The sequence below is a fragment of the Megalops cyprinoides genome, chromosome 16 (assembly GCF_013368585.1).
Source record: "Megalops cyprinoides isolate fMegCyp1 chromosome 16, fMegCyp1.pri, whole genome shotgun sequence".
Lineage (NCBI taxonomy): Eukaryota > Metazoa > Chordata > Actinopteri > Elopiformes > Megalopidae > Megalops > Megalops cyprinoides.
Window position 1 is genome coordinate 16,903,320 of NC_050598.1, and position 19,874 is coordinate 16,923,193.

A 19,874-nucleotide genomic window follows, 5' to 3' on the forward strand; every position below is an offset into this window, starting at 1 on the left:
CCCCTCTTTGCTCTCATCTCTCAAAGTCTGTATTTTCCTCCCACTTCCCCTTTTTTGTCAAATTGCTTGCCATCCTCTTCTCCCACTATCAGTTCTGATCTCCTTTCTCTTATTTTTACTGTTTTGTCATCTTCCCTCAGAGAGGGCCATTTTCCCTGAGACAAACACTAAGCTACCTCGGCTCACTCCGTCATCTCTTACTGCCAAACACATAAACAGCCTCTAATGTTGATTATCTGCTTTCTACAGTAGATGCACCAGATCAAGAGTTAATGCTTGTTGACACAGCATTTAATTTGCTGTTTCATCAGTTCAACATGGTTTTGCAACCAGCATTTCCATTAATTTCTCAGCAGCGGTTGCCTTATCACAATACTAATAAGCAGCGTGTGACTCCACACCCCGGAGTAATTGGGTATTAGCGATCCATGTCTATCGTTCATATGTGTGTAATTTACCAGCTCTGAGGCGCTCCGAGGAGCCTTGCCGTTGAAGCGGCAGACCACGCTCCTGAGCAGCTGTGCAAAGTGGACCGTGATGAGAGAGTAATAAAATTGTGTCCCCAAGCCCAATACACCCCCCCCCCCCCCCTTCCTGCTCATTGCCAAAACTGCAGCAGCCCTAGCTACCCTCGACTGGAGTCTGCTAGCTCCAGGCTGAGTGCAGGGGTCAGTTTTGTAAATGGATGATAATGTGGCAATGTAAGTTTAATGCACACCTTGCCTTTCTTCTGGGTTAAACCATTCCATACCTGGAAAGAGAGGGGAGGTATGTTTGTGTGTGTGTGCATGTGTGTGTGTGTATGTGGTGGGAGGTGTTTACCACCACATAAATCCAGATTAGCACAATGAGGGTACTGTGTGTGGTGGTATGTCGCAGGTTGGAGTGTTGACAGAGGTCTTGGAAAAACCGGTGCTTAAATTTGACCCGGTGTTCAGCTGTAATCAACAATTGCCAATAAATGTTAAGCAGAAGTAATTGCAATGTCATGCATTGTAAATGTGTGCATATTAAAACGGACATCAGAACAAGTTAAACGCTATCTCGGGCAGAAGGTGAGAACAAAACGCCAGGTGAAACAGGATTAAAGGGGTTGTGATCAACGCTGTTTGTGAAGGATTCATTGAATCAGAGGCTCAGTAGAGGTGAGAACAAAATGAACGAATGTGATGACAAACATCTTCCAGCTGAGTTTAATCATGTAGATAGTTCAACAAAAATGTGTGGCCAAAAATAGAAGCTAGAGATTAGAGCCTCCATGGAGGTCAATTGGTCATTTTTCAGGCTGCAGATCAATATTTACAGCCCTGTGAGGCACACCTCAATCCCCTGACTCTGTAAAAGTCTGGTTTCTTATATAAATATATTATTGAGGGAGATGGTGTAAAGTTATTCCATGGATGAGTAGCATTACGCTACTGCCGGCCTTTATGATTGAAGTCATGCCCAGTGACCTGCGGAGACCAGCAAAGCTTAACGTCTGCTTTGCTAACCTCGCCCACACCCCTGACTTGACCGGGGTGATCAGTCACGCACTGCCAGTTCGCACATTGGATGGTCATTTTATTGATATTATAGAGTGGGGCCATCGTCACCGTGTCTGCTCTGTACAGTCACGTACGTGACTGGGTTACTGAGATGACAAGACCACCATTGCGCAGAAGGGATGTCAGGGGATATGGCCAGAGTTGCTGGTCTCTGCGTCGGTTTAAGCCAGGACAATGCAGACCTACAAGGGCCTTCTAGCGCTCTTAATTCACTGCTTTTCAAAGGCAGAAAATGCCATTCTGGGGGATTTGTGTGCGTCTCTATGTGAGTGAGTGTGTGTGTGTGTGTGTGTGTGTGTGTGTACGTGTGTGTTTGCATGTGTGTGCGTGCATGCCACACATGGGATTCAGCTCCATCTTAAAACTTGCCATACTTGCTTCTGCGTCGCTGATCACATGCTATCGGCCAATCAGTGTCATAGTAGCATCTTACTAAGATGCACAGCTCCGCTCAAGAGAGAAGGCGACATCATGCTGTGAAACAAATGAAGAGCTGTGCTGAAGGAGAGTGACGGGGAGAGAGGCAATGAGTGAGGGAGAGAGAGAGAGAGGGAGAGTGTAATGTTTTTGGGGGTAATGCAGTATTCTTGTGAAGGAATACTCAGCAGCTATTTAACGCACGGACTGACACTGGCGCGGGCGTGCTGATGAGTAGCAATATTAATTTCTGTGCGCTGGTGAAGGTCACCGCGGGATATGCTCATATTAATTATTGCTGGGTGAGTCAGGGAGCTGTAGCCTCCTCAGCTGCAAACTCTGAGTCTGTGAGTGGATCTTGGGAGAGATGGAGTGTTTATCCCTGCAGGAGTGCAACGCCGTCCATCAGCCACGACACACCCTAACCAGCAAAAGAGTGCGACCTTGTCTGTAGATGCATATTTCCTCTTTGCTCTCTCCATCTCCAGCTCTATCTCTCCTCCCATCTTTCTCATTCATGTTTTTTTTTTCCTCCCCACCTGGTGTGGTAATTCATTCAAGTAATGCAGAGCTGCCAGGAATTCCGGGCAATCAGCTGCCCATCAGAGCTTGCTCGTGGCTGGGACACATGGGAAATGTAGTTTAGAGAATTGTGAGAGCCATATTTCTTCTCGCCACAGCTGTCTGGCAAAATAACCCCTGCTTTTGCAAAGCGAAATGGCTTCTGAGAGAGGATTGTGCAGTCTCATCAGACACGTTTAGTATGACTTGCACCTGCCGATTATTGCTGTCCAGCGTTGGAACAATCTGTCTGCTCCTCATTATCTGCACCGCCCAGCTTCTGGCCCAGACCCCGATGCTTGCCCACTGGGTCTGCTGTGACTCCCCGCTGTCTGGCGTCCCTGCCAGTTCCATCACACTGTGCCAGATCACACAGGGCTCTGTTGCCTCGTCCCAGCCCTGGCCGCCAGTCGAGACATGCATTACATTTCAAAACCATAGTCCCAGCATGGCTCTTCCACACCTGCGCTGCTCCTGCAAACCTTCTTCTGCATCTTTGTCAGCACCCTTGCCTTCGCCCTCCACTTATCACTGTCCGTCTACCTGTCTGTCTGTCCATCTGTGTGTATCGTCCCTCTGTTGCCCCATGCCAAGGACCCACTCATTCTTACATCAGACCTCCCAGAGTGAAAATGGCCTGTTCACAACCATCAGAAGGCACAACCACTGAATACTTCAGGTGACCTTATTTAGACCTACTACCTCTATCTCCTCAGGCAGTGCCTGAGTTCTGGGTAACAAAGTTATGGCTGGCACTGTTACCCACCATGAATAACTGCATCTTACAAATAGTGATAATACTGTACTCTACTGTATCTCAGATGTAAAAGTCATGTGGCTATATGTTGCCTGGGTTATACTGTATGTAACTCCAAAGCTCAGAAAAGAATCTGACCTACATTTTTGATTATTTACTTCAGAGATATATAGTTTATAACATTCATTTTAACTGTGAAAAGAAAGTATTTTCTCTGATTGTTTATTGTGTCTGATCTATGACTGCATTTTAATAGTGATACTTCTGTATATTTTCAATTTTACTTGTTTTCAATGTTACTTCATAAAAATAATTGTATTTTCAACACAAATGATATCCATCCTATTCTCAATGCAGGTCTAAACAGCATTATGGTCATTTCAACATAAAAGTTTTCACTGCTCATTGCCAGTGTTTTTATTATTATTATTATTATTATTATTATTTGTTTAGGTACTTACCTGGAGCAGGGTATGGCCTTTATGAGTTTCTTATCTTCATGTTTAAAGGAGACATTTCATCAACAAACCATGAAATGAACGGTGAACCAGGGTTAATATAGAGACTGTGATGCACTTTTACAATGTAGCGCACACACAGATGATGGTGGGTCTTGAGTCTTTCTCAAACTGTGCTCCTTGCTCACAAACATGCACAGGCTAATGCACATGTTCAACTGAAAAGCATTGTTATAGCCCCCTAGAATATGGGTCTGCTCTAATTATAGTTTTTTTTTTTTTTTTACTGTTAATTACAGTTTATGTATTTTGCTATGTACTTTGTTCTGCCCCTATCTCAGTGTTTGTACACTGCTAAGCCAGTGTGCGCATATTTTGCGGTGGGTCACTGCGCACTGACTCACAGTATGTTCTGAGGAAAAAACACAGTGTGACTAAGCAGGGCCAGGGCAGTGTGTCTGGAACAGGTTCTGTTCGCAATGGGGGCGGTTGAGTCATGAATTAATCCACATTCGTCCCTTTTCAAAAACCATTTTCAATAGTGCCCCACGAATGCACTCATTTATACTTGCTTTTCATCCCTTTTTTTTTGTTGCCGAGTAGTAATGCAAGACGAGGACAGAATTACGGAAAAGAGAAAAAGATCAATAGAGATAGCTGGGCTAATGACAGTAACCCTCTCTTTAGCCTAGCACAGCCTCCTTTGAGATCCTCAGGGAAAAGGTTATTATTCTGAAACCTATTTCCATTGCTGTTGATTCAGTTATCAAATGTTTTGTCAGCGGCAACAATTATGGCTTGTGTCATCCATAGAGACTACTTTTTGTGAAGAGGACTGAGGATTTAAAATACTTTCGTCGCTTCTTTTTCTTCAGAGTTGGATAATTATGCGATCCAAAATTTGTGACCGTTGTTCCCTTTCAAATGGATTTGGTGTCACATACAAAAGGCTCTATTAGTAGCAAAAGGACTGCTTATACAGCATACCTTGTCTTTCCCTCCCACCCCAGTCTCTCTTTCTATTTCTGTATTCCTATCCTTTGTTCTTAATTAAATACACTCTTGTAGGCTGCAGTAAGCTTTTTTGTGGGTGTGTATTTTTTCCAGATGGCTGCACGGCTGGTGGGTGGTGGTTGGACATGAACTCTTAGCATGATGAATCTGTGCTGGGAGGCTAATAAACCCGGCCACATGAACAAAATGCTGACACAGTACCTCCAACAAATACTCTCCATGGAGACCAGTCGCAAAGCCCTCTGACGTCTGCATTTACCACCAGCACCCAGCACACGTTGACGCATACACATGCACACTCACACACAGACACACAGACATGCACACAGACACACATACACAGGCAAGTGCACAGGCACAAAATAATGCTTTCAGTCTCAATTCCTTGTGTCATTTGTGTATTTGTGTATATCACTGTATATTACTGTAACCACCAATAAACAAGGTGTCAGTTTCATAATAATCATTATCATCATTATCATCATCATCATTTTATAATTTTTCCCTTTTGTGCAACCCTATTTTGGAATCACAAACTGGCACCGAAAGTCTCAACACAGCAACTTATGAATTGCAGTGGACTGGGCACTCATTGGAGGATAGGCATTTCTCCCCTGACATCATCTGAGCAACTCGCTGGGTGCTTGAGAGATTTGAGATGAGGACAAACTGGTTGAGTACCCACCCCCTGTTCCAGGAAGCATGAAGCCAATTTGTTCCACCACTGTCCCAGTCATCAGGCCCCATGATTTAGCTGCAAAATTCAATGAGGCAGCCAAATTGCGTCATTACAAAACATTACTATAAATAAGGCATAAACTATACATCGACAATGTTTTCCAACTTATAAATATTGAAAAAAAAAACCTTAAAATATTTTTTCCTTGTGAACCATAAGTCTTACATGTGTAAAATTTCACGCATTTAACCATCGTACTATGCACAACATAAAGTGCGAATAATAATTTCAGTTTACATAGGCCAATCAATTTGAAGTCTTGGTTTCAATGTTTCAGATATTATGAAACCAGCCATTTAAATTCCACAAAACTTGACAGATTTATAATGATCTAAGCAAAATGTGACTGTACTACATTTCTGTGCAACTGGGCACATGGTAAAGATAAAATTGTGAATTTTTACTTAATTTTTGGAAAATATTTCTTGTGACACAAACTTTGGGTGCAAATCCACTTCTGGAGGCTGCAGGTCATGAAAGCTTGACTGTGGTAGTTTGCATGGGAGCAGTTCTATGGGGGCATTATCAGCCATGTGAACATAGAATACCCCTTAATCCATATGAAAGGTCAGATTGACTGACACCACATCATACATGAACACATGCGGTGAAAATTTGAATTCCCAATTACATGTACAATATCATGACTCCTTCTGTGCCACATCAATCACAGGTTTAGCACTGTTGGTTTTTCCTGTCTGCGTGATCCATTGAATAATTTTCAGACCAGCAGTCGATCATATGAAGAGAATAAGAGAGGGGGAGACCGGAAAAAAAGCAGAGCAACAAGTTTGAAAACCTGGCGTGAAACCACTTAACTGTGCTTTCTAAATGGCTGCCATCTGGCATTGGCAGGGGAGCAATTTGTGAGGCGTATGAGCAGAGGGTGACCAGCCTTCATACTCCAGTAAGAGTCAGGGACAAGGCTGGGACATTGGCCAGGTAGAACTCTGCATTGCTCCTTATGCTGACCAGGCAATCTGCTGCCATTTAAGCAACTCTCTGATCACTCCATCCAAAAGCAGAATGTCGCTTTGGTGTACATTGCAATATAAAGTTACAGTACAATACTCAGGCTTTGCTTCGTATGAGCTGATTGCTGCATTAAAATTGCTTTAATGTGTTGCGTCGCCATTGATTTTGTGCTTGCCCACAAGCCTCTTTGGAAGTTCAATCTCTGCAAAAAGGGGAGAGCCAGGGGAATGGTGAAGCGGAGGAGATGTGGTCAAACTAACCAAAGAAAGGTCCATTGGTGAACTGAGCGTGTCATGACTGCTATAAAGTGACCATCCTGAATAGAAAGAGAAGGGCGAAGACAAAGGTGCGAGAGTCTAATGCAGTGGAATGAGACTGGAGTGGAATCATAATAACTGGCAATAATAACTAATCCTAGCCCTGCCTTCAGTTCAGTTGAGGGACTGGGATAGCTCCTCAGCATGATGAGTCTCCAAACCCTATGAGCATTTTTAGCATCTATTACTATTATTACAAAAATCAGATTATCTGTGTGCGTAAAAGACTGGAAAGGGAGAGGATGAGTAAAAGACAATTGCGGTGAGAAAGGGGATTACATGAAGCACAGGCTGATTTGAAATTCATGATCTGTTGCTGGCATTGCCACAGAAGGTATGAGTTTCACCTGTCAAATAACTGGTAGCGTTCACCAGAAAATGTATTCTTTTTTACATTTTGGCCTGAAGTAGGATAACTCACCTAGTGCCCACCTTCTGTGTGTGTGTGTGTATGTATGTTTGGGAAGGGATATATTTTGTTCTTAATCTGTATAACCAGCCTATGGAAAGATGCTGCATTGCTAGAAATGTTCTTTTTTATGGCTCAAACAGGATTTCCTCAGATTTAGGGATTTATCAATCGTCTAACTGACAAGCAATCTGGCTTTGAATTAAGATATTTTCTGTGTGAATGAAATTGCAAAATCACATTTTGAATGGGGGCATTTTAGAAATGATTTAAAAAGTAATTTAATCTGTAGCCTTATTAATGCAGATGCATATTATCCAGGGTTTATATAGAAACACTATTTAGTTGCTTAGCAGATGCTTAAAATCTTTCACGTTCTAGAATCCATTTATGCAAGTAGTTTAATTGGAGCTACAGAGGTTAAGTACCTCACTCTTTGTGTACCTGGTCGGGCACAGCATCCTAACTGTTACACTACGGTTGTGGCACTTAGTTTAACATGACATCCTGTTATTACCCCAACGCAGAGTGTCACGAATGCAGCAAGCAAGTACGGGGATAAAGTGACCCTCAGTAACATTTGGAATAAGGTCATACCCCAAAATGTTAAAATTCTGGCACGCATTTTGAGAGCAGAACAGCTGCCTGGACCTGCCTTGGTGATTTGGTCGCAAAGCCTGCTGCGAGGAGCTGTAGGACAGCCATATGCGCAGGGCTCGGCTCGCACCTCTCTTCGCCGCAGACGATGCGACCGTAGCCATGGGAACACTTGGGCTCGCCGATGCCCTTGGGATCTGTTTCCTGACAGAATCCCTGGTTCCTCTCGCAGGAAAGGTCGGCCCATCACCGAAGCCATTGTTTATCCAGACTGACAGATGCATTGCCCTCCGGCTGCCTCACCCCAGCTCTCCTTCTTTGCGTCTTTGTTTGCCTTCTCCTCTGTCTTGATCTTGTCATTTAGGGCTGTCTATATTTTTTGTGTTTTATTGAGTTCATTGTCCTGTTTGTGTGTTTTATCTGTCAGACTAGCCACTGTGAATCATTGGGTGTGACAGCCAGAGTTAGATATCTGTCAGTTTGTCATGTGATATGATTGGGAAGAGCTAAAACAGTCACAAACACTTTAATCGAACATACACATACAATACAGTAGAGTTACACCTTTAAATTTGTTATATATACACCAAAATGTGACCTTAAACTAACATTTTTAAAATAGAAGGGTTCAGATTGACTCATGTAGTCCAAAGGGTCCAATGACTACAGTATATTCATGTAGCTACACATTTTGCTGGTCACAATATACTTGTTCTTGTGATCTTTTGAAAGCCTCTCAAACAAGGTAGAAATTGGTGTGCGAATTCTCTGGGTGCAAATTCTCTTCCTAAACATCCAGTAGGAATGCTCTGGACGTATGGCACGCCACCTGAGTAAGCCATCTGAGTTTCGCTCTGGTGAATGACAGCCGGCCTCTTTGTGGAGGATATTTACAAGGCCTCCCTGGCCAGAGCATAAATCCCACAGCCGGCATTGGGGGACGTCGGCTCTCGGAATGGTGGACAGATATCGGAGCCGTTTGATGGATGCTGATCCCCGCTTAGCCACCCTCTCGTCAGGTTCCTTTGTGCGTACGCCTGTGGAGGGGAGCCACGCGCCTGCGCAGAACCGCGCGATCACCCGGCTCATCAGCGGAACGCCATCGCAGGGAGCGGCAGCATGAATTATTCATACCCCCACCATCCCGGCCCTAGTCTCTTAAATTGACAAGTGGTTCATCACCGTCAGGCCCCTTTTTGAGAAGTTTTCCTAGAGTGACAGCCTGTCAGCCTCCATTTGACAGGCCGTTCATAGTGGGAAGCTTGGGGGGGGTTGATTTAAAAGCACAGGGGGGAGCGGCAGGAGCGGGGGGTGTCCCTCCCTCTTCCTTGCCTCTGTCTCTCACTCTCTCTCACACATGCACCTCCTCTGAGCCACCTCCTGGTCAGTCATCAGAACCCTTGATCTTACCATCCTTTGGTCACAGTAAGTTGGTGAGGCATAAGAGTCACTTGCACTGGGAGCTGTTAAAGCCCGAATGAGCAATCAGAGGGTGAGGATGATTTTCAGTGAATAAATAGAAAGTAAATAATTGTAGGGCTTAATCTAAACCATATTGCATAGGAAAAAAAGCTTCTGGGTGCAACTGGAACAGATGTATTTCCTCAGCAGGTAATATCTGTGATAAATGAAAGGAAACACTTCTGAATTGGCACATAGTGTAGCGAATTATGTATGTTGTGCATTGGCAGATAGCATTCTCTCAAAAAGAGTGAAAAAACTCTCTTTGACATAACAATATAAGCAAGAATTTCTGGTGTTGCGTGTGTGTGTGTGTGTGTGTGTGTGTAACAGCACATTGTTGACTGGCTGTGCCTTCTAAAAGGACTCCTTAAAATCTGTTTGAAGATAAAAAATACTTTTCAACTTTTCCATATCCATCTCTGAAATCACTTTATATGGGTCTGTATCAGCTATCTCTGCATCCTGTCTCTCTTTCTCTGTCTCTCTAAGAATCAGACAGACATCAGTAACACTTCAGTCTCATTGATGTATCAGTGTCATCACTCATCACCAACTGTTATCAACAAAAACAATACAAGAATGTGTCTACTGGCATGTCTCCCTTATAGTGTTGTGCTCAGTGATTCAAGAGCCTCTCTTATCAGCTTTCTCCTTTTTCTTTGCAGCATTTGCTTTACATCCTTATTTCTTTTTCCCCATGTCCTGACTGTCCATCTGTGTCTCACAACTGGAAAATAATTTTATCTTTGTATTTTTCAAAGTATCTTTCAAATATGTGTTTGGCTTTGCCAGCATGAAAATAATATGCACAAATGTGTGTACTGCCAGAGTACTTGAAGGACCAAGCAGGACCAAGAGTCTCAGTATTTCTCTCTTTTCTCTGGTCTCTCCCTCTCTCTCTCTGTGTCATCTCATTTTCCTTGGTCTGCCTTCCTCTGTTTCTTTCTTTCACGCCCTCACCCACACACAGACATGCACAATAAGTGGCAGTGTAGTGAAAACACACAGTTCGGCATCAGACAAGGCGAGGCCCGCCGTATATTATTGTTCTGACTGTTGAACAGCTCCTTCATCAAGGCAGCCATTAGAGAGGGCGAGCAGATTCGTGCCGTCTCTGGGGGATTTAAGTGCTTTTTGACAGATATATTTGAAATATCCCAGAGTGCTTTTAAAGAAAAAGCTTCTGGCTTTTTCCACATCCCAGGCTCTCTCTTCAATTCTGATTGTCCCTTTATAAATCTGAGCATAGACATAAGCCCGCTGCCACTCACCACACACTTTGGAACACCAAGTTCCTCCTCCTGGATATCTCAATTCAGCTACTGTGTGTGTTTTTGTGTGTAATAATTGATATAGTTGTTTTTTTTTTTTCACAAATAGTAAACTGCAACCTGAATGATATTCAAAGTTTGTCTTTTATCATTATAAATTTCTCTTTTCCAACATGTCCTCATGGGCTGCACAGCTGGAATTGATTTCTTAAGTTTCCAACAACTTGAACTACAAACACCATTTCCAGCATTGCCCTAATTTTTCTTTAGAATGGTCTCCCTTCCCAGTATTACCCATAAGCCCATGCCTGCTTAGCTTCCACCCTGAGGCACAAGAAAGAAGCATGGTGGTATAGCTGCTGGCTGGCTTCCATGCACATAAACCCCTTACATTGATTTAATCACCCTCTTTTCAGTCCTCCGTCTTCCTTTACCTTACCAATCCTGTGTGGTCCCTCCTTGTTCTCACTCGTTTCTCACTCTTCCTCCAGGTGAATGAGTGCAGAACTGGAGGAGTCCATCGCCGTGATACAGCGCCCCATCCCCGTCCCCGTCCCTCCTCTCAGGGGATGGCCCAGGTCCGGGATGGACACACAGACACATGTGGAAGGTGCGTCGTCGCCATCACACCCACCTTTTTAGGTCCAAAATCATCCAGAGAGGGGGAGGGGGAAATTAATTTAACAAAGAATTGAATGATGCAACTTCCCCTCTCTGAGGCGGCAAGAAGGCTCACTGGCCGGACAGCATAGGATGGGACATCGCCCTCTACTTGTAATGAGTTGGCTGCATAGCAGCGTAATAACTACATGCATATGACTGTCCACATTCCCCTCTCACCAAAGCCTAGCTGTGGTCACAGCCTGTGCTCTCCATACTGCCTTCAGATTTCAGAGCTAGATCTCCAATGAATGCAAGAACGTTTAGGCATCACCGAGAGACCACCAGGTGACCGACGAGTCACAGTCATCTCAAGGTCATCTGACTGATCACCTGAGTGGCTCCTGATCAAATCAAGGGTGTGTGTTTTCAAAGAGGTCAGTTGAATGGCCCCTGGGCAGACAAGGCCGGGGCAGGGCAGGAGTGATGCTGGCTGGCTCCTCGGGCTGTGAGTGAACCCCCTGCTGGGCCTGTGTCTGTGTGTGCCTCAGCCCTGCGATGTTAGAGGAGAGCCACGATGGAGTGGACAGTGGTAGCCTGACCCCTGGTTCAGCTCGACAGGTCTGCATTCAGCGCCACCCCAGCCAGGGATTCGGCTTCATCGCCGGCAGCGAGAGGCCCGTCGTCGTGCGCTCGGTCTCCGCGGGTAGGAGACCCACGTGAATCGTGTGGACGTCGTGTGTGGTCTGCGCAGTCCGAGGGAAGCAGTCTGTGGCTCTCTGGTCCTTAGCGTCCCTCAGTCCCATCTCTGTCACATGTCACTCCGTGCGCCTGGGTGCTGTGTGTGAGAGCCTTGTATGCGTGCGTCTGCGACCACATGTGCCTGGGTGACAGCGCCTATGTATCTGTGACACACGGTGTTTGCTTCGGCCCTTTTCCTGCCTCACTTTGTGCACCAACGTGGCTCTGTGTCAGTGCGCATGTGTGTGTGTATATGCGTGTACCTGTGCGGCATCTCTCGCGAAGCTTCTCTCAACCGGCGGCTCTGCATGTTTGTGTGTCTCAGACGGACCCTCCGCGGGCAAGCTTCTCCCAGGAGACCAGATCCTGGCCATTAACGAAGAGCCTGTGAGCGACGTTTCTAGAGAGAGAGTCATAGACCTTGTAAGGTAACATCCTTTACTGTGACCGGGATGGGAGGGAAGGGGTTAAGTGATAAATCTTATTAATTTTGGGTGTGTCCTATTTTGATACAAATTATTGACTTGAAAAGACTATTCCTGTTTAATTTCTTTATTAACTTATGACAATGTTCCAGTAGTTTCACATCTGCACACATGTTGTACAGCATGTCAGTGCTTTTCTGACTGGCTGCTCTCAGGGAAGTATAGGACAGCTTGCGATATGCTGGCATTTCCTATCACTGCATGAATGAGCAGGACACGGACACTGAGGGGAATGGTGTCCTGCAGCCATGGAATAAAAAAATTGTTTTCCTGAGGGACCTTAAGAAAGGCAGACTGGGCTGGGTCAGGATTTCTTCCAGCCCTGTGAGATTTTGAAATCATACACTGAAGCTAGCTCAAACAGTGAGAAGAGTAACAATCTCTCTCTCTCTCTCTCTCTCTCTCTCTCTCTCTCTCTCTCTCTTCCTCTCTCTCTCTCTTTCCTCTTCCAGGAGCTGCAAAGAATCCATTGTTCTTACTGTACTCCAACCCCATCAGGTTAGTGATGTCACATAAAATGTCACATGGCCTACATTTCTTACAAGGCTTTCAGAAATGCCTTTGGGTTATTCCCTTCCATGTATTTAAGAAACAGATCCCTCAGAGGCTTATTCTCTCACAAAAGGACAGAACTGTAGACACAGTTGCGCATTCATGTTTTTGCCCTGCCCACACAATCACAGATCCTTGTGGACTCAAGCACGTAATGAGACTTTAATGTGAACCATTCAAATGACATTAACCTTCAAACAGAATTGCCTCACGCCAAACACAATAAAGCCAGACGCAGTTTAATAGTTTAATTGTACCAATGTGTGTATCTCTTTAATTTTGTTTGTGGCGCAAAACTCGTGGTGCAAGCTAAACATTTCTGTTGATCTGGGTAGAATATTCTATTAAGTGTCATCTAAACCAGTTGTCCTCCGTTTCTCTCTCCCTTTCTCCCTCTCTTCTGTCTTAGTCACCTAAGTCTGCCTTTATTAGTGCAGCCAAGAAGGCACGTCTCCGGACCAACCCCCCGAAAGTGCGCTTTTCTGAGCAAGTGTCTATCAGTGACCCAGACTCGGTATTTTCCACCGTCTTCCCTATACACACACCACCTTCAGATGCATGCATGTTTCAAGCACACAAACACACACACATGCAACGCTAACTTGTTGCCCTCAAACATATACCCTCTGTGTTGTCACCAACAAGCCCAGCATTTGAACCCCCCCCCCCCTCATCTAGCCACTACCTCTTTTCCAGCTGACTCAACCCTCCATCTAAAGCTGGTAATGTCTTTATCACCTTTTTATCATCTGTGTCATAACCCGCTATGCAGATTAGCTCAGGAATTTGCAGTCTGGTTTTTAATACAAGACTTGATGCTCCCTTGATGTCAGTTGTACTTTCCATCTTTAAATTGCCGATGACCTTCAGACAATGGGAGAAACATACTGGCAGGTCACACCAGAACAAAATTATTTGAAACCCACCATCGCAAGCCTTGAAGGTCTTAGTCGTTCTCAGTGTTTTCTGTGCAAATCCCTGGGAGCTGACTTACAAAGAAACCATTGAGTCGACTATTGACAGCTGGGCACTTTATGAATTACATATGAGGCATTAGCCCATTGCTACATTACCTGGATATTGTCACAGCTGAGACTTATAATGTTATGCAAATGTCAGGGGGCTGTGGATAGATTACATAATTCACTCCTCCAAAAGGTGTTTTATGGCTGAAAAGCCCTTACAAAAAGGCCTGACAAAAACTTTTAAGAAAGAGTGAATATCCCAAAAAATGCCAAGTAACATTACCCCACACTATGACAGTACCTTCAGACCAATAGCATAGTAATGCCATAAGATATCCCACCCATGTTTGCTCCCTCTTAGACGTTAAAAAAGGGACAGTAGGTATCATTCTTAAATGCTTCCAGAAATGTATTTACAGCACCAGGGGCTACAAATAAAATTCTGCAGCCATGTGGGTATTCAGTCCTCTTTCCTTTTTTTTAAGTTTCCACTGGTTTTCACCTCATAAGATTTTGGGTGCATTCCTCGGCCAGATGACCAAAAGCAAACTGTGGAAACGGGTCTTCCTCCTACAGAGGGAAGCTCATCACCCAGACCCCAGAGGCTGGCTCAAACCTCTCCTCTCTCTGAGATATTTAATCACACGCAGATATGTCTCTCGTGACGCACAGCAGCTGGAGGGGATCGATTACATCACAATTGCTTATCGCGCACGGCATGTCTCATGTGATCCGGCGTTTATCGACAGTGAGGGAAAAAGATGAGGACCGTGGTAGGGCTCTCATGATGGGTAATTTGATCATATGTCACCGTGTGCACACCACCCACCTCACACCGGGGGGCCTAAACGTATGGACCTGCAGCCCATGATAAGCAACCCTGTTTGATTTTTTTTTTTTTCTTATAATGAAATGGCCATCGCTGACACCACGGTCTTCCGCTGTTCCTGTGTGACTTATTAGACGCACTCCCTTTGTTATGCTAAACACTGCCATTAATGCTCCCTGTCTCATATACCTGCAGGGTAGTGGTGGTAGAAGCGCTGACCAGGCAATGTATTATAACCTCCAGTAGCAGATTGTGTTTCTACACAGACCTGGCTGGCACCTCTACTTTCAGAGGGTGTTTGAATCCACTGGAGCACAAGTTGTGACACCAGAATCGTGTGGTTGGATTCTACATGTATAGCAAATTGTTATGTTTTTAAACAATTCATGACCTTCTTTTGCAATTTTTTTCCATTAACACCCTCACTCCACAACTACTTGCGTGAAATACATAATTAACCAGCAGTGAACAGGGAGGTCATGTCTTCGGTGGCAACCTGACCGTGGCCTGTCAAATAGATCACATAAAATGGGCTGGGCTTGCACTACTTGATGTGATCCTGTGGGAAGCCATAGAGGGAAGCTGCAGTATTGATTATGCAGTTCACCCCCCCCCCCCACCCCCCGTCTCCATAAACCTCCATCTTAGCTCTGGTCAGGCTTCAGGAGAGAATGTTCCAGGCAGAGAGAAGCCAGCTTCCAGCTCTCCTAGCTTCACTCATAACAAGGATGTAAACCAGACAAGACAGGTCCCTTCCAGTTTAACGGTCTACTTAGAATATATTCCATTTCATGAGCTGAAGTAAAACAGAGAAAATGGAACTTGTGACAGGCATTTTTAATGAGCTGGACTATTTCTGTGACATTTTGCTCTGTTCGAACTCTACCACAGCTGCTACATATGGGCTCATACTGTTCACATATCAGACAATTGGTACATCCTGCAGATATCGTGCAGTCTCTTTTCCTCATCTCTGTCTGCTCTGATACAGTCATGGTTTTGCCTGAAGTAGGAGTAGAATAGTTCCCATCTCCTTCCACACCTCTAGCTCTTCTCCAACTGATTTGATCTGCAATGTTGATCTTTAAATGGATTTCTAAACATTTTATTTTCCCCCCTCTTTCCACAAGTCAGTCCAATTCACTATGTGTTTTTCTTGTTTTCATTCTCATTACTCATTCTCTCATTCTTATCCCCTGTCTCTCTCTTTCTCTCGCTCTCTCGCAGACAATGTTAAAAGACGACTCTTTGCTCCTTATCCCCAATGTGCTGAAGGTGTTCCTGGAGAATGGACAAATCAAGTCCTTTACATTTGACAGCCGTACAACGGTCAGGGTAAGCATGTGTGCATGTAGGAAAGGCAGTATTAAGGCTACTCTGGCTTCAGGGAGACACAGGGTTAAGTTCAGTTAGGTAGGATTAATGACACTCATTGGACATTGACTGTGACATCATTGTTCTGAACGAAGAACCAGAACTTTAATTCAAAAAAGAGCTGTGGGGGGGGGGTGTTTTTTTTATTGGAGTATATAAACGATTCATTTTGAAGGGCAGTCTGAACTAAGCTCACCCCAGCAATTGTCAGTTGAGATTTTTCAGAAACTCCTGGCTTCTGAAGTGATTGAAATCTCAAATCTCAGAAGTCTCAGTTACTAGAACCAGCAGTGCAAATATAGTTGTGAATGAGTTCGGGTTTTTAGGATTTCAAAGGGGTTCAGAAACTGTCAAATTAAAATAACCACAGCTATACCAGAAAAGGTCACCACGGCCTTTAAAGGCATGCGCTGAGAGACTGCCAACATCTCTTACCAAATGTATTGCAGCTCCATTATTGGATTCCAGTAATTCTTTTCCTCTAAATAGATTCTTATTTTTTAAGAAAGGGAGGAATAGTATTAGGGAGGGCCCTCTAATGTGGTTCTAATTAAATGTCCTTAAATTAGAACATAACATGAAAATCAATATATGCTTGCTGCAGCCTAAGTTGATTAGATGACATCATGCTATAAAAGATTATTACAAACAATGTGTATCTGGAATGTCCTCAGGGCAACCGCACATCTTCAGTTCTAAATCCAGGACAACAATTATGCAGCAATGTTCAGCCTGTAAAACTGCGAGAACACTGAGCCAAAGCGGAAGAGAGTGCTGAGCCTAGACATTACGGGAACGTTATGAAGCTGAACATTCACAGGGTGTCACAATAACCAATAGTTTTTAGGTTTTTGGGACCCTAACCCTGGTGGCACCTGAACTGTGTTGGTCTGCATCAATATATAATGCAATTTTACATTTATTGAAGATTGTTTAGTGTGCATAACAGGTAACATTGCATAGATACATATATTCTCTTTATATGAGTTTATATGAGTGTAGAAGCCCCATGTGATTGAGGCACAGTCGTGGGATATGTCATGCTAGCTTTTTCACTCTGTATTGGCATAGCAATCTCATCCCTTTGACCAAGGGTCAGTGGTGCTTCCTGCTGTCTGAAACACTTCAAATTATGTGAAAGCCTTGGTCGGTTAGTGATCTGAGACAGAGCCCCAGTGTGCACTGGACTCTGTGGTTCCAATCTGCCCTTTCACATCCCACTGCTCCTGTGCCATTGATCAAAACAGATATCATCTGACACACAGGGCATTCACACAGAGAATGTTACCATACATTGATGTGCTCTGTTCACTGGTCAATATTTACACTACAAGTTGTGTAGCGTCACTTAAACCCCAGTAAGGCAGTGCAACATCAGGGGTTGCATGAGACACTCAGTTCAATATATCTCATAAGACCTCTTCTCAAGCATAGCTGTAGGGCAGTGACCCAAAATGGCCTGAGTCTCTGAGAGTCAAGAAGAAAGGACCCAACCAGTTAACTATCAAGACTCCAAGTTAACCTGTTAGGTACAGTGCCTGTATTCATTGTCTCAGAGTAGGAAATAGCATTACATTATTCCCATTTCACAGATGCTTATTCAGAGCCACTTACATAGGTTACATTTTACATTACCCATTTATACAGGTGGAGGCAATTTTTTGGGTTAGATACCTTACCTTAGGGTACAACAGCAGTGCCCCTTCGCATTACCACTACACCATACTGCTGAAACAGGTTCTGAGCGATCGAAAATTCCGAGAGTGATGTCAGTTTAGTCTTACTCTACTCTGATGAGTAAAAGCTACAGTATTTATCAAGATTGTGTAGACCTAAAAGTACTCCTATTCTGGCAGTCCTCATTAGCTGTCCTTAACCATTAGAAGTTGCCAATCGGTGGCTACATCAAGGCAGCACGTATGCGTGTTTCGGGAGAGCATTTGCATTTTGCATAGGACACAGGTATCCAAGATATCCAATAGATAAGGAGGGCAGTTTTTTGTCACCAACCTCTACAAATGCTAAATATTTCTTGAAGATACCAGTATAATCTCATATTGTGGCATGCTGGTGTTACGGGGGATTTAAGTAGTTTAATATCTGAGAACTGGTGAGATGAGTTCGTGAGGAGGATTATTGCCAGGGACGGTCAAGGAAAATTAAAGCGTTACTGAAAGTAAAGCTCTAAAACCGGATGTGTTCTCTTCCTCCTCCCCTAGGATGTGATCTCCTCACTGCAGGACCGCCTGTCTCTGCGCTACATTGAGCACTTCGCTCTGGTTCTGGAGTCTGGCGGACTGGATCAGAACCACCGACTGCACCTTCTGCAGGAGACCCAGCCTCTGTCACATGTGAGTCTGCTCGCTACTAAGGTCAGGCAGCAATGGGTCTTCAGTCATTGACAGAGATCCATATGACTGTTTCTCACAAAACACAGATATCAGATGTGATAACTGAGTTCATTCTTTTCCCTCCAGACTGCTGATTATATTCTTCCAGTGGAAAGACTGACATACAGTACCAGTCAAAGGTTTGGACGCACCTGATTAAGATAATGGGAAACATGCATTCAAAGACATTTTGATCAAAAGACTTACGCTTAAATGCTTGAAATTTGTTCCTTTGCAAATATGAATAGTGAAGTTGATGCCTATGTGTGAATTAAAAAATTCATTTGGAAAAAATATTTTTGGCTATTTTGAAGAATCTAAAATATAAGACATTTTTTATTTGTTTTTAACACTTTTTTGGTCACTGCATGATTCCATTTGTGTTATTTCATGGTTTTGATGACTTTCCTATTATCCTAAAATACAGAAAACAGTAAAAATAAATAAATAAAAGTGTGTCCAAACTTTTTACTGGTACCGTATGTCAACACACGAGGTGTAGTTATGAAGTGTGTTGCCTTACGAGGGGTGCTACACTGCAGGCTGCTGCCCATGCCTCTTGTTGAGATGTGGACCAGGTGCTGATCAGGTTTTTGGTATTCCTTAGGTGGTGCAGAGGACCTACTTCCAGGGGATGAAGTGTCTGTTCCGCATCTGTTTCTTCCCCAAGGACCCAGCTGACCTGTTGAGGAGGGACCCTGCTGCGTTTGAGTACCTCTACATCCAGGTACCATCCCCAGCTCAAACACTCTTCAAAACCAAAAGCAAACACTTCTGTCTGTGGTCTCCAGTATTGTGACAATGTTAAAAGCTTGTGCTTTGTCATGTCAAAGTCTTGATGTTTGGTGACAGGCACATAATAACGACAAACATAAAATGAGAATAAATGGTGTAAAAAATATATTTCCACTACTAACGTTTCAAAATAGATGTTCAAAATAAAATACAAGACATGTGCAGCAGGTCAAAAACCAATGCAGATTTTAGTTGCTACATCCTAAATAGTCTGTTAGAAAAGACTAGTAGTAGCAGTAGTAGTGCAAACTAGTAGTCGTTTCACAAAAACTTCATATAAAGAACATATCAATATCACTTGTAGCTAAACACACCACAGTCTGTCACCAAAGTGAAAAGAAGCAAAGAATGAATGGGGTGAAGGCCTGTTGTCTCCTCCACAGAGTCGCAATGACGTTATCAAGGAACGCTATGGTATGGACTGGAAGTCTGACGTCACGCTGAAGTTAGCGGCTCTCCACATCTTCATCACTGTGTCGGCGACCAGGCCCAACCAAAAGATCTCCCTCAAGCATGTGGAGTAAGTGCCATTGCCCATTTCTCCCAACCAGGGGGGCAGGTACATGGTGGAGGGCTTCACATACATTTTACATGTTCATAGTCCAAAACTGTTGCAA

General features: G+C 44.0%; 1 protein-coding gene across 1 annotated transcript in view; it reads left to right on the forward strand.

Annotated features, from left to right (window-relative positions):
• The window catches only part of frmpd3 (FERM and PDZ domain containing 3), a 50,464-nt gene that overhangs the window by 21,309 nt on the left and 9,281 nt on the right, over nucleotides 1–19,874 (forward strand). Inside the window, exons 2-10 of the mRNA XM_036549148.1 lie at nucleotides 11,018–11,136; nucleotides 11,678–11,832; nucleotides 12,193–12,295; nucleotides 12,805–12,850; nucleotides 13,314–13,418; nucleotides 15,926–16,033; nucleotides 18,292–18,423; nucleotides 19,070–19,189; nucleotides 19,641–19,777. Of these exons, the coding sequence (XP_036405041.1) occupies nucleotides 11,096–11,136; nucleotides 11,678–11,832; nucleotides 12,193–12,295; nucleotides 12,805–12,850; nucleotides 13,314–13,418; nucleotides 15,926–16,033; nucleotides 18,292–18,423; nucleotides 19,070–19,189; nucleotides 19,641–19,777 (947 nt within the window). The 5' untranslated portion in view covers nucleotides 11,018–11,095. The remainder of the gene's footprint in view (nucleotides 1–11,017; nucleotides 11,137–11,677; nucleotides 11,833–12,192; nucleotides 12,296–12,804; nucleotides 12,851–13,313; nucleotides 13,419–15,925; nucleotides 16,034–18,291; nucleotides 18,424–19,069; nucleotides 19,190–19,640; nucleotides 19,778–19,874) is intronic.